Source organism: Tupaia chinensis, unplaced genomic scaffold, assembly GCF_000334495.1.
Source record: "Tupaia chinensis unplaced genomic scaffold, TupChi_1.0 Scaffold000047_1, whole genome shotgun sequence".
In the NCBI taxonomy this organism is placed as follows: Eukaryota; Metazoa; Chordata; class Mammalia; order Scandentia; family Tupaiidae; genus Tupaia; species Tupaia belangeri.
In genome coordinates this window covers 6,158,207-6,173,179 of record NW_006159505.1, presented here as the reverse complement: position 1 = coordinate 6,173,179, position 14,973 = coordinate 6,158,207, and the positions used below count along the sequence as shown (strand labels likewise).

Here is a 14,973-nt window from a genome sequence, read left to right as displayed (position 1 = left end):
CTTCACCAAACATCCCCTCCCTCAGCCCTGCCATGAATGTGCCGTAGGCGATGTGCACTACTCGGTTCGCACAGGCTCATCCCTCAGCGTGGAGAGCTTTTGGGAGACTGTGATCTCTCTTCTGTGAAGTCTCCAGAAACCCTCCTACCTCATCACATCTGGCCTCCCTGCTAGACCTGACCCTTCATCTCAGTGTCATCATCCCCCAAGGCAGAGCTGACTGACATGGGGTCTAAGGACATAGGGCACATGACACACAGATGAGCAGGTGCAGCAGCATGGTAGCTGAGGCTGCGTGGGATGCCCGCATTAGGTTCCTGGTACAACCTAAACAGGTTGGGTGCGCTGGCACTTGCCTGTGGTCCTTGTTAACTGGGAGGCTGGGATAGGAAGATTGTGACATGGTGACACCCTGCCAAAAATCTCTCTCTTTCTCTTTCTCTTTCTTTTTATTTTTCTCTTTCTCTTTCTCTTTCTCTACCCCTACCTCCCCTGCTTCTCCCTCCCATACTTTCTTTCCTTCCAATGCATACTCACTCTCCTATTAAAAAAAAAAAAGAATGACATCACAGTGTTTTCAAAAGGGAACACTTCACACCCAGCTGGAGGTGAGGGTGGGACACTTCTGGGAGGGGGCAGCATTTTCATTGGACCTGAAAGGATGGATGAGGGGAAAAGTGCTCCAAATGGAGATACAAACTAAGAGACGAAGCTGGGCAAGCTTGGGGAGGAATTAGCAAGGTCTCCATCCTCTGAGGAGCAGAGGACAGTCCTGGAGAGCTGGACTGAGACCATGCCATGGAAGATTTGGAAAGCCATGTGAGAGGTTTGGGTTTCATCCTGTGAAGGACACAGAAGAGAAAGATAAGATGTGAGCCATCAGATCTGCAGCCAGTATGGTGGAGGGGAACAAGAAAATCCTTGAAGCAATTATGGTCCCAACGTAGTGGTCTGGGTTGGGAGAGCATGTGGATTGAACTGGGAATGGATGGAAGGCAGGAAAGGAGGAGAAGATATATCCAGGACGTGGCAGCTGCTTGGTCTGAGCCCAGAGGCTCTGAGACTTTTCGGTGAAAGGAAAGTCAGGGAGAATAGATTAGAAGGAAGGACTTAATGTTGGCTTGTATATGTACACATTTGCCTACTCCTTCCTTCCTGAATATCAGCATCATCCATTCATTCTTTCTTCCATCCAACAGTCCATCCATTCATCTGTCCATCTCTCCAGTGGGCCAGCCAGTCATCCATCTACCACCCACCCATTCATCCATGCATGTTTTCATCATCATTTGCCCAACCCATAACGTCCCTCGAGTTTCCTTATTAATGTCTCTATCCACATATTATCAGTCTATTCCTTCAGCTATTTCCCCACCTATCTGTCCAGTTCATCCACCATTTTCTAATCTAGGTAATCCTCACACCTGTCATAGATTTGTTTAATTACCTCTTTTCTTCTCATCTCCTGTTCATTCACCTCCATCCAGTGATTCACCCTCCACCTATAAACTTAGCCATCTGTCCTCACTTTAATTGCCTTGCCTGTCCCTCTTCCTCTTCTCTTCTCCTTTACTCTCCTTTGTGATGTCACCATCATAGGCATTCATTAAACTATTTTAGTCAATTACGTAATCACCGATTCATTCAAACTTCCCAGCATCTACCCACTACCCATCCATTTATACATGAAATAAATAATTGTTTAATGTCTAATTAGTGACGAGCAACACATAGTTACTGACCATAAGGAGCTGAATTCTAGTGAAGAAGTCAGACACTAATAAAACTCTCAGTCATGTATGTCAAGTGCTGATAACAGTTATGAAGAATAAGTGAAGCATGTTCATAAAAATGGGTCAGGGGGTGCTATTTTATGTAGGGTGGGCGAAGAAGTCCTCCTTGATGCGTTGCTATTTGAATGAGCCTGAATAACTCATTCAGCAGCAATACCTGTATCTGCAGAAGAATATTCTAGGAAGAGGAAGTCTTGCAGAAGCCCTGTGGAAAGCCAGATTCAGAGGCCAATCTATCTGGAATGGGATGGAGTTTAGAAGAGGGGACCCAGGAGGCCAGGCCATGTATGCCTTGTAAATCTCAGTAGGTATTTGGTCTTTTATTTAAAATGAAATTAGGAATTTTTGAAGAATATTCAACACTGAGTCATTATAATGTGTAAAAACACTACTCTTGCTTCTATGAGGAGCACAGATTAAGAATGAGAAGAGGAGGGAATGTGGGAGACCAGGTGAGACACTATTGCAAGATTTGGACCAGGATGGTAGGATTGGAAAGCTAAAAATTGGTCTTTTACGATTATATTTTGATGGAAAAGTCAACAGACTATCCTGAAGGACTGGACTATGGCGATGGAGGGACACTAGAAAATATCCAAAGATTACGCCAAGGATACTCATTTAATCAATTGAAAGAATGGAGGTGCCATTTACATTGATGAGGAAGACTGTAGGAGGAACAAGTTTGCGAGGAAAATCCATCTCCTCATCTTGTCCACCCACCAGGTCATGCACACATGCTTTTACTCTTCCAGATAGCTACCAATCCAGTTTCCTCTCTATAAATCCATCTATTAATTCTCTTTCCTTTGCCATTTCACTTCCATACTCAATTATCCCTAAATTCATTTACTTACCAATTTCATATTTCCATTCATCATCATCAATCTTTGTTCTTCTTTATTTCCTTTCACTATTTATCCATTAACCTCATCTATTACTTTATTCTTCCACCCATTCACCACCCATCTATCAATTTAATATTTTTATCTTCTCCATAGTCATATACTTCCCCCTTAATTCATTACTACTAATAGTACAATAATAGTAGCAACACCACCAGCAAATAATAATAAATACAGGATAATAACAAATATTTGTTGACCTCTTAGTATATTCTAAGTACTGTTCTAAGCACTTTCTATGGCTTAATTTATTGTACTATTTTAATTAATAATAATAAAAACACTCTATGAAATAGGTGCTAGTAATGTTCTTGTTTTACAGGTAAGGAAACTAAGGCACAGAGATGCAAAGTAATTTCTTTCAACCAACCCCTTGTTTCTAATCACTAAGTATGCCTCCCCTAATCCATCCTGCTATCTCTCCACCCACTCATCTTTGCCTCTCTATCCATTTTCCTGCCTTTTCTGTCCTTCCTACTTCATCCACTTATCCATTCAGCCATATGTCCTTCCCTTCTGCCCTCCATTTTTGCTAACTATCCACCTACCAGTTCTACCAATATACCTAATTATGCTCCCTTAGAATGTCTATTCATTGATTCTTTTTCTCCTCTCACACATCTGTTCGCCCATCCCATCCATCCAGTCACCCATCCAACCAGCAGCCATCCATTTCCATCTTTTCTTTCCTTTCCTTCACTTATCCATGCTTCCCATTCACCTCCGAATTGAGCAGTTTATCTCAGGCTGTTCAGATGGTCAAAACAAATTACCATAAAATAGGTGATTTATAAACAATAAAAAATTATTTTTCACATTTCTGGAGGCTAGAAATCTAAGATCAGAGTGACAGCATGGTCACGTTCTGGTGAGGGCGTAGTGTTGACTTCTCTGTGTCCTCATATGGCATAAGGGGCAAGGGTCTCTCTGAGGTCTCTTTTATAAGGGCACTAATTCCACTTAGAGGGCTCTGCCCTCTTGACCTAATTGTCTCCTGAAGGCCCCACCTCCTACCATCACTTTGGGAGTTAAGAGTTCAGCATATGAATTTGGGGAATATAAACATTCAGAATACAGATTGCACGTTTATCCACTTATTTACCACCCTTTCCTTTGTTTTCTCCTTTTGTTTCAATGATTTATTATGTCCCTTTATACAGCTGGTCATTGAACCAGTATCAGCTTATCTTCTACCCCTCTACCTACCCTCCCTCCTTCCCTTTCTTTGACATATTTATAAATTTATTCATCAGCCAATATACACATTTATTGAAGAACTGTCCATCCATCTAATCCTCAACCTATCCGCCTCATCCTGAATGTTCTCTCATTTTCCTTCCTTCCTGGCTTTAACTAACTCACCAATATCTCACCGGCAACCTGTCCACTTGTGGACTCTCCTGCTCCTTCTTTTTCATTCACCCAACATCCTCCATCTACCTTTTTACCCGCATCACCATGCGCCCATTTATCCACTTCATCGTCTGTGTTCTACCTTGGTTTTTCATACTTTTCAGCCCAGTTCACCTACTCACGATCCTTACACTTCTTTCATTGTCTTTGTATTTCTTTTCCCACTCTTCTCAGGCCCTTTTCCTGATTGCTTTAACATTGAAGTGCTCCAGAGATGTCCTGTCCTGAACTCTCTTTGTTGTTGTTGTTGTTTATACTCTCTCCCTAGTTGCTCCATTCAGTCTCTCATGCTGGATGCCTGAGATGCCATCTTTATGCTGATGCCTCTAAAATTACCATCTCTGCCTTAGACCTTGTCTCTGAACTCTAGATTCATAAAAATATCTACTTAAAATGTCTAGCTGTATGTCTAGTAGTCATTTCTACCTTAACAAGTCAAAAGTTGAGCTGCTAAATTCTCCCAAACCCTCTCCTCCCTGAGTCTCCTACAACACCCTTTCAGCTGATCAAGTAAAAAAAAACCTTGAAATGATCTAAAGTTCTACTTTCTTAAGTTTAATTGATCAGGAGAGGGATTCTCCATCCCCGCCCCAATCTTTTTCCAAATGGGCACCCACATGTGCACTTGGTATGTATAGATCAACCCAGGAATCCAATCTTCCTTGTGGTTCTGGGATTGCAGTGTTGCACTACTGCTGGACCCCTGCCACTCGACCTCAAGTTCCACACTCCATGCCTGACCTCAGCAAATACTGGCAGCTCCATCTTCAACATTTGTCCGGAAACCAATCAGTCTTACCACCTTTGCTGTTCCTGCCCTAGTCCAAAAACATCCTGATTGAATTAATCCTCCTCTCTGCATTTGTCTGGTCTCTGACTTTTCCCCATTCAATCTGCACTTAACACAGCAGCTGTAATTACTGTGATACAATATGTCAGAACATGTGATATTTTTCTCTAAGTCATTCTACAAAGTTCCACAATCTATTTTAGGATAATGTCCCTTCTAACCTGGAGTTCTACTCCCCTTCTCTTCCTGTGCTCTGATCGTATCATTCTGATTAGTCCCCAGAAACCCCAGATATACTTACCTGAGAACTGGTCTGCAGGCAGCCTAGGCACATCCTCCACCTTGGAGCTAATCTCACGCACTACAGATATACCCACCTTAGAAATGGTCCCCAGACACACTGGAAATAACCACCCACCTAGATATAGTCCCTACACACCACGCACACCCGCCTGTGCAATTCATCCTACATTCAATCATAAATCCATTTATCTACCCATCCCAGCCATCCAGCATACATACCAATGACCTTTCCCAATGATCCAGTATATATTACTCTACCCACCTATGGACATGTTCCAGCCACCCAGCACACATTTCTAAGTCCATCTAGCCACCTCACTCATCTGACCTACATTCCTGCATCCATCAACCACTTGTTCCATACATCCAGCCTGCGTTCTCTTATATCCATTCGTCCATCTGTCCCACCCACCTGGCATACATTTGTATATCCACCGATTTGCCTGCTCTGTCCAGTTGGCACACATTTATATATCCATCTATCCACCTGCTCCACTCACCCAGCATGTATTCAGAAATTCGTCTACCTGCCCATCCTTACCCATTTGGCATGCATTCATGTATCTGTTTAGCTTTCTCTCCCTTCTGGCACACACTCCTTGAATCCAGTTTTACCCATATACCCCTTCCATACATCCACACCCTTCTCCAATCATCAAGTCACCTCTCTAGTTCTCCATTTCCCTTATCTCCTTTACAACCAGCCATCATTTCCCATCCATTCAGTAATCTACTGCCTCCAGTTTTCGTCCCTCCACTTTGCCACCCACTTGAAACATCCAGTGATTCACCCTCCATCACTGCTTTCCTCAGTCCAAGAATCCAACAAAAAATTATAATTAGCGGGTTACTTTAGAAATTTAGAGTGGTTTTAAAATGAGGAAATTAACGATGGTAATCAACCGCATTAATGAATTACAAAAGAAAACTGTATATTTATCTTGGGACCAGCAGTTGGCGTAATAGCTATGTCACTGAACTCCCATGTAGTCGACCATGGTTCAAGTCCTGGACCTGGTGGCTTAAAGTCACGCCAGGCGCATGTGCGTGTGTACCCAAGATCCCGAGAGGAGAATGAAGGAGAAGGGATTGTGGCATGGCCATCCCCCCTGGGAGGTGATTTCTCGCTTTCTGTCACTCTGCCTCTCTCTGTCTTTCTGGTGACTGCATGTGTCCTTTAGCAAAAATCTCTCAATAAATAAATAAATAAGAAAGAAAGAAAGAAAAAGAAAGAAAATTATGTTTATCTCTTGGGAATTTTTTTAATCCAAAAAAAAAGAAAGAAAGAAAGAAAGAAAGAAAGAAAGAAAGAAAGAAAAAGAAAATTATGTTTATCTCTCGGGAATTTTTTTTAACACAATAATAGAACTCTAATAATAAAATGAACAGTCTCTTTAATGGTGAATGTTAAGATTAAGGATTAGACTAGGCTGCTTGTTATGATCACTGCTATTCAGCATTGTTTCCAAAATCTTCTTTGCCTCCATCATATGAGCTTACTTTAGGCCAGACATTTTGCAGTGCTTTATGACCACGACCTCATTAAGTTTTTTCAATAGCTATATATTATCTTTATGTCATAGATGAAAGTGTTGAGATCCAGATAGGTTAGTTAACTTGCCTATGGTCACACAGAATCAGGATTCAAATCCAATCAGTGCCTCCAACATCCGTGCCCTTAAACACCACGCTGTGCTGAGAGGAGGAAACAGCTTCTAATATCTGCAGTAGATATGATTTATTATGAAGAAAACTTGGTTAGTTGTCCCAATTCAAGAGTTGAGCTGGCTGCAAAATCAAGCTACGATAGAGAGTTGAATGTACACTGGCAAAAATCAGTTAGAAATAAAATTTTAAAATAATCGTCATACACTATAATAGAAACTAAAGTTAATACTTTACTTTCATTTATTTATTTTTACTTTTATTTTCTGGGGGGAAATTGTAAAACTATATTTTAACAAAGATGTCAGGTAAGTTCTAATTATATGGGTGCCACATCTTGTTCCTAGAAAGGAAGACAGCATTCACTGCAGATTTCAATTCCTTCCATATCACTAGAATAAAACCTGCACAGGAACAGAAACTACCTTCCTCCTTCCCTCCATGGATTTCTCAAACCCTCTTCTTCATCGCTCTCGTTAGCTCTGTGTTCACACATTTCTTTCAATCCACCTTCTAAGTCACCTGCTTGCCTTTTTACTGTTCCCCTTTCCCTCTTCTCCAAATTTTCTTTCCGCTCCACTTCACTTCACTAGATCACTCCATTCCACTTAATTCCACTCTACTCCACACTATTCCACTTAATTCCACTCCATTCTGCTTAACTTCATTTCACTCCACTCCATGGCACTCCACTCTATTCCATTACACTTCACTCTGCTTCATTTCATTCCTTTCTTTTCTATTCCACTCTACTCCATTCTACCCCACGGCACTCCATCTCACTCCTCTTTCTTTTCTTTTACTACACTACACTACACTACACTCTACTCCACTATATCCCATTCCACTCCACTTCACATCATGTCATTCCATTTTATTCCTCTCTCCACTTTACTCCAATCTACTTCATTCCACCCCATTCTACTTCACTCCATCTATTCCAAAACCAGTTAATTTCATCCAAGTTCACCGAACTCCATTCAATCTGATTCTACTCCACTCATTTAACTCCATTCCATTCCATTCATCTCCACTCCACTGTACTTCAATTCATTCAATTAATCACCACTCCATTCTAATTCACTTCATCACATCTGACACCATTGCACTCCATTCTACTCCTCTCCACTCCATTTTGTTTCTCTCCACTGAACTAACTCTACTCTAATCCACTACATTTCTCTCCACTGCACTCCACTCCACTACCCCATTCCATTCCATTCTACTCTTCTACTCCATCTACTGCACAGCACTGCTTTCCATTTGAGTCTACTGCACTCCATTGAATTCTACTCCACTTTCTTTATTCCATCCCACTCTGTTGTGCTCCATTCCACTCCACTTCACTTCACTTCATTCTATTCCTCTCCGTCCACTTCACACTGTACATTCCACATTGCTCTACCACTAATTCATTTCATCTACTCCACATTACTCTATTGAATTCCATTTTATTACTATCCATTCTATTCCACTTCAGTCCTCTCCATGGCATTACACTCCACTCCACTCCATTTTATTCCACTTCATTCACTTTCACTCCACTGCACTCCATTCTACTCCACAACACTACATCCTTTCCATTCCATTCTACTCTATTCCCTTCCTTCCACTCCAGTTCACTTTATTCTATTCCATTCCATTGTACACCATCCACGCTGTTCTACTCCATTTCATTCTATTTTACCCTACTCCATTCTACTTTGCTCCACTTCACTCCGTCTACTCCATCCCATTCATTTCATTCCACTCCATTTTCCATTTCTCTCCTCTCTGTTACAGTTCACTCCATTCCACTCCACTCCACTCCATTCCATTCCATTCAACTTCACTCCATCCATTCCGCTCTATTCCACTCTATCCATTCCACTCCACACCATTCCATTCCACCCTACTTCCAATCCACTCAATTATACTCTATTCCACTCTAGTACCTCTTTGTCTTTCTCACTTCCACTACTGCTATATATTTATCTCTACATCTTCTTTTCTTTTCCTCCTCTGCCTTCCACCATCTGTCTTCTCCATCCATCTTCTCACAGGACAATTCATCCACCCAATCCTGCTTCCATCCTTCTGCTCATGTATGTACTGTCCATCTAACCACCTGTCTGTCCTCATCCATTTAGTCTTCCTTCTCAGATCTCCTGTTCATCTGCCTAACCCACTCACTGAGTGATACAGGCATCAGTCATTCTAAGCGTCAATCTGCCCATCTTCTTTCATTCAACCCAGCCCCAGTGTAGTAATGCAAAAACTTTTGTCCTTTTCTCTCTTCAGATCTCTCTCTTCTCTTCTAGATTTTGGCTTCTTTCAGTGTACTCAAACCTACACTTATTCAGACTTTGTGGGAGGAGAGAGTGCTGAGAAGGGAATCCCAAGACCCATTCCACGAGGGAAGCACCTTGTACATGAGGCCAGTCCTGTCCAGTGTCTCCCCTCCTCCCAAGACTTCCTGAGCTCCATCCTACATTCCTCACATTAATATCCCTTTGCAGAGACCATGGGAACTTCCTCCTGTCCTATTTATACAGAGTACCTATCCTCAGGGTGTCTCAATTAACTTTATATTAGGCAGGGCCAATAAAATTTGGGCACATTTGTGTTGCTCCATCTTCTAATCACATCACACTTTTTTGGGACCAACTCACTCTCTATTTTAAATAATTTCAGGGCCATTGGACAGTGTGGTAGTTAAAGTCCTGGACTCCCCACATGGCTGACCGTGGTTCTAGTCTGGGACTTAGTGGCTTAAAAATCATGCTGGGCACATGTGTGTGCATGCCCAAAATCCAAGGAGAAAGCATGGAGAAGAGGGAACTGTAGCATGGACCCCGTAGGGGATGATGTCTCGCTTTCCTTCTCTCTGTCTCAGTCTGTCTCGCTCTGGTGAGTGCATGTGCCCTGTGGAAAAAAAATCTTAAACAAACAAAAACAAAAATTTCAGACTCACCAAAAAGTTGCAAAAAATACAAAGAAAGAATTACTTTATACTCTTCATTCAGGTGTCCCAAATGTTCACATTTTACTATATTTTCTTTTTCCTCTTTTGCTTCTATAAACACATATTATTTGTTTTATAAACTGTTGGAGAGTAAGTATCAGACACAATGCCCTGATGCCCATAAATACTAAAGTGTTTCATTTCTCCCAAACAAGAAAATTCTACAAAAGCACAGTAGAGTTAGCAAAAAGCAGGAAATTGGCATCAATACCCTGCTGTCCTCTAACAATTTCTGCCCTGACACCTCCCAGCTGGTCCCTGTGCCCATGCCCCAGCTGACCAGTGGTCTCATCTCCATCTCTGGCTTCAGGTTCGGGACAAGAAGCTTCTCAATGACCTGAATGGAGCCGTGGAGGATGCTAAGACAGCCCGGCTGTTCAATATCACCAGCTCTGCCCTGGCTGCCTCCTGCATCATTCTCATCTTCATCTTCCTGCGGTACCCGCTCACCGACTACTGAGGCCCCGACAGGCCTGCCCGCCTTGGAGTCAAAGCACTGAGACATGTTTATTTTTGTGAGCACTGACATGCAGGTCCTGTGAGGTTGGGGCAAAGCAGGGCTCCTTCCCTGGGTCCCCCCGAGGCTGTGAACCAGGCAATGAGGCCATCAGAAGTTGAGTATGGCACGGGAGCTTTGAGCTTCATCCTAGCTCACCCTTTCTGCCTCCTGGCCTCTGTCTCTGCCTGTTTCTGGGGCCCATGGGCTTCTCTCTGTGCTGCTGCACCCCGGCTTCCAGTGGCTGCCCTCCCTACCTTCATGTGCCCCTTCCCAGGCTCCTGGGGCCCCTCAGACCTGACACCCAGCAAGAAGGGCTTATGTGGGAGCTTCCCAGGATGGGGGCACTGCCAGCATCTGGGGACTCGGTCTATCCTCCCTGACCCCTGCCTTTCTCAAGCTGTGACCCTGCTCAGAGCTCTTGTATCTGTGAACTTTCAATAAAATATCCCCCAGCTCCAGCCCAACCTTCTGACCTGGGATGGACATGGAGGGAAATTTGGAGGCTTTGGGAGCTTTCTTTGGGCACCACTTTGTGGTCTGAGGCCTGAATGCCACATCATGACTGAGACTGAAGAATTTGCCCTGTAACTCAGGCAGTTGTCCATGGTTATGTAAGATAGGGAATCACGGGGACTTCTTGGAGGGCACCCCAAATGTGAGTTCCTTAGAGGATCAGGCAGCCTCCATGGAGAGGGAGAATGGGGACCGTGTGCAGCATGCAGTACCCTTGCAGGCTGAAAATGAACGCAAAGAAAACTGGATTCATCCAGGAGGAATCATGGGGGCAAGCGAGGGTTGTAGTTCCCTGCCAAGTCCCATCCTTCTTGGAGGCTTGGGCAGTTCCTTTTCTTTGCACCAGCCTGTCTTGCTATCTATACAATGGGAAGATGGCCTTTCCATTTCTCAGAGTTCTCATGCAATCAGCCGAAGGTTGCAGTTCAAAGGTCAGGATCAGCTAATGGACTGGGTCCCAGGATGCAGGAGGCCCAGTGCAGATGGGCTCTGCCCTCCAGGGTGTTCGGTGGTGGTGGTGGGGAGCTGGGCGGGAGTGGAGGGTAAAACCCTGCAAATTAGCCTGATGAATGCAAGAAACAGGGAAAGCACAGGGCTTCAGGGTCACCAAGGAGGCAGGCCTGACTCAGTCCTAGGCCAGCAAGTTTTAAGCTAAGGAATGAGTCCCGGGAACAGCAGAGCCCTCACTACCAGCTCTGGCTGCTATGAGAAACTGAAGGAAGCCCTGCAGCTCAGGCACAGAGCAGAAGGCCTTTACATCCCAGGGTGAGGCAGGTGAGCTTTACCTCGAGGCCTAGTGAAGTGCCAGGCAGGGGAAGAGACATGATTTTCTGCTTTCTGAAGACCATACTGTGAAGGCACAAGAGTGTGGCTGTTGGAAGTCATAGCAGGTGGAAGTCCAGGCCAGGTTGGGGGCCAGTGGGGGCTGGAGAGGAGGGCACTGGCATAGGCAGCTGCTGGGGGTGGGGTGAGAGTGGGGATTGATAGGTGAGGGAAGTGAGGGAGGAATGTGGAAGGTTCCCTCCTCCTCCCACCTGGAGAGCTGGTAGGTAAGTGGGTAGGGCGCTCTATAGAGAGCCAGAAACCAAGAGATGTTGACTTTGAAGCCGCCAAGTGGAAAAGTGCAGTGAAGAACCATGGGGCTGTGTGTTGGTGAAGGGGGCTCATTTAAAAGTATCCAGGAGGCTGGGGACACAGAGGGGTTCAGGGACGGAACTCCCGGTAGGTTCCTGCTGGTGTGTGGTTAGCTAGAAAGACAAGTGTTTATGCAAGAGGTGAGGCTAGGGCAGGGACCTCGTGGGAGCAAGGATTCTGAGCAGGGATTCTGGGAGATTATCTGCTGATCTCTGGTCTGGGAAAGCAATTATTTGATGAAAATCTCAAGCACCTGGGTGTTGACACCTTCACCACCCATGTGGATATAGAGACCAAGGCTTGGAAGGGAAGGCCTCGAGTTGGAGGTCAAAGCTCCCCGCAAGTGGGTCAGGCATGGGTTTCAGGATGCAATGGTGGCAGAAATGCAAATAGCAAAAGCCAGTGGCAACTCCGATCCAGAAACCCACAATGGAGAGGTCTGGCTATCAGCGTCTACCACGCAGGAGCTAAAGACCAGGTTTCAGCCCAGGCAGGAGGTGGAGCAAATTCTGGGGAAGAGTGGAGGGCAACATGTGACTTTAGCAGTTATCAGAGTTGGGAGAGGGTACTGTGGGAACTGTGTGGGGCCCTCGAGGTGCTGTATCCCTGATCATAGGCAGTGGAGGGTGGGGTGGGGGGGCAGGTTGGAGGCTGCTGCAGGGCATTGTGGAGTGAGGCTGTCCTGTCCAGGGTGGAGGGAAGAGCCGTGCCTGGAGAGGCAGGGGAGGCCCCGGGCTTTCTGGAGGTGTTGGGGCTGGCGTATGACGAGGGTGGGCTGCTGAGTTTTGGAGAGGGGCCTGGCTTCTAGGTCCCAGGGTACTTGGCTGGGACTGGAGTCCCAGGCTGTAGGGTCCATTTAAGATAATCTCGGAGTTGGGAACCAGCAGTTAGCGTAATGGCTATGTTGCTGGACTCCCACGTAGTCGACCGCGGTTCGAGTCCCGGACCTGGTGGCTTAAAACTCACGCTGGGTGCGTGTGCGTGCGTGCCCAAGATCCTGAGAGGAGAATGGAGGAGAAGGGATTGCTGTGTGACCATCCCCCCTGGGGGGTGATTTCTCGCTTTCTGTCTCTATGTCTCTCTGTCTGGCGAGCGCAAGCGCCCTATAGCAAAAACCTCTCCAAAAAAAAAAAAAAAGATAATCTTGGAGTCCAAATGGCTCCTTTGTGGTGCCTGGGAGAGGAGAAAGTAGAGATGTTTTCCTTGCTCATTTTCCTCCAGCCTTCAATGCCAGCACTTTTGCCAATCTGAGACAGGAACCAGGAGGAAATGCGTCAGGAACGCTTGGCCAGCTCTTCGCTGGGATGTGCTCACCTCTGGCATTCTGGGCTCATTTGGAGAAATGGCACAGGCACCTCCCTGCCACTCACAAGATGTATGTGTGCATCCCTGGGCAGTGCGGGACTTAGAGGCTTCCACGTTTTCAGGACCAGGAGACTGGCTCCCCCAGCAGGTGTCCATGGTGGGGAAGGACCCCTTTCTCAGCAGGTGGTCAGATGGGCACCAGATCCTGCGTTGATCTCTACCTGTGTGGTCTGTGTCTTTACCACACTGGACTCATCCCTGACCTCCTCACTCCATCCCCTTCCCTCCCCCACCCCATTTTCACTTGGTTTTGCATACAGCCAGGCGTGCATTTGACATTGAGTAAATAGATGAATGAAAGAATGAATCACCCTCTGTCTCACTCTTCTTGTCCTCCTCCTCTTCTATCTTTGGGGGATTAGGGGACTTTCCCTGCCCTTCCCTCTGTCCATGCTGCCCTGGTTGGCCCTGGCCACTGACTGCCCTTGTGACCCCAGCACACAGCCCAGCTTTAAAGGATTCAGACCATGTAACTGAATGGGATGTGGGTCCAAAAGCTGAGATGCATATATGTGTATGTGAATATATGTGTGCGTGCTGTGCATGTGTAAATGTGTGTGCATGTGTGATATATACATGTATGTGAATGTGTGTATTATATGATGTGTCTATTTGTGTATTTGTGAATGTGTGTGCATACATGTGCGGTATACGTATGTATGTGAATGTGTGTACACATGTGTGTGCATGTGAGTGTATGTGCACATGTGTGTGATTGCTGCATGCATGTTGGAGAGGAGGCCTATAGCCTCCCTTACCTTGACCACAGTGGCCCAGCATTCCCTAGGCTCCCATGCACTTCCAAACCCACTGCCTGCTCCAGCCAGGACACCTCTTCACAGACTTTGAGAATCCACAGAATAGTCCTTCTTGGTCTTGTGCTCTCAGATTACAACAGGGAATTCAGAGACCAGGGAATTCAGAGACCAGGGAATGTGCTCCCTGAGGTCCTCCTGCTCCCATAGTACAGAGGTGACTAGCTCAGATGGATGAGGTCATAGGATCTGGGGGCAATCCCTGAATGCAACAGCCACAGGACCCTCAGACTCCCTAAGTCCCATTTAACCTTGGAATGAGAGGAACTTCCGGAACAGGAACTCTCCTGAGATAGAAGAGAAAACAGTATCTTTTCCATATCCTCCTGCTGAGTTGGAGACTCCCAAGGTGATCAGGGGAGGGTCACGCCCGGAACAGATGCAGAAATGACAGGTTTCTGGGAGATGAGCCAAGGAGGTTTGAGAATAGAAGAGGTACAAGTAGTAATTGCAGAAATAAGGTCTGAAAATTTCTCACCATTGATAAAATACATCGACCCACAAATTCAAGACCAGTGAATCTCAAGCAATAGAAACAACCTCAAATTCAGGACCAGCTGAGCTTGGGCCATCTTGTTATAGCAGGAAGCACAGGAGTGCTGGAGGAATGATGAGCCAGGAACCACCTCCCATGGACCACAGCAGAGACAATGTGCTCGTCAAAGTGAATAGGGTTAGTAAAGATCATAATTCATTGGCTGAGATAGGACATCATGGGTCCAAACTGAGAGTACTAAGTAAATAAACTAGGGTCAGCTCATGACATGGTGGTTA

At 45.4% G+C, this 14,973-nt stretch overlaps 1 protein-coding gene across 3 annotated transcripts in view; it reads left to right on the top strand.

Annotated features, from left to right (window-relative positions):
* IFITM10 (interferon induced transmembrane protein 10) overlaps positions 1-11,389 on the top strand; it is a 16,147-nt gene extending 4,758 nt beyond the window's left edge. For 2 of the 3 annotated variants that reach the window (XM_027774315.1, XM_027774324.1), the window contains exon 3: positions 10,184-11,372. In XM_027774315.1, coding sequence (XP_027630116.1) covers positions 10,184-10,333 — 150 coding nt within the window. In that variant the 3' untranslated portion in view covers positions 10,334-11,372. Of the gene's footprint in view, positions 1-10,183 lie in introns of all 3 variants that reach the window. The other variant, XM_027774327.1, reaches the window with a different exon arrangement.
* Positions 11,390-14,973: the final 3,584 nt, after the last annotated feature.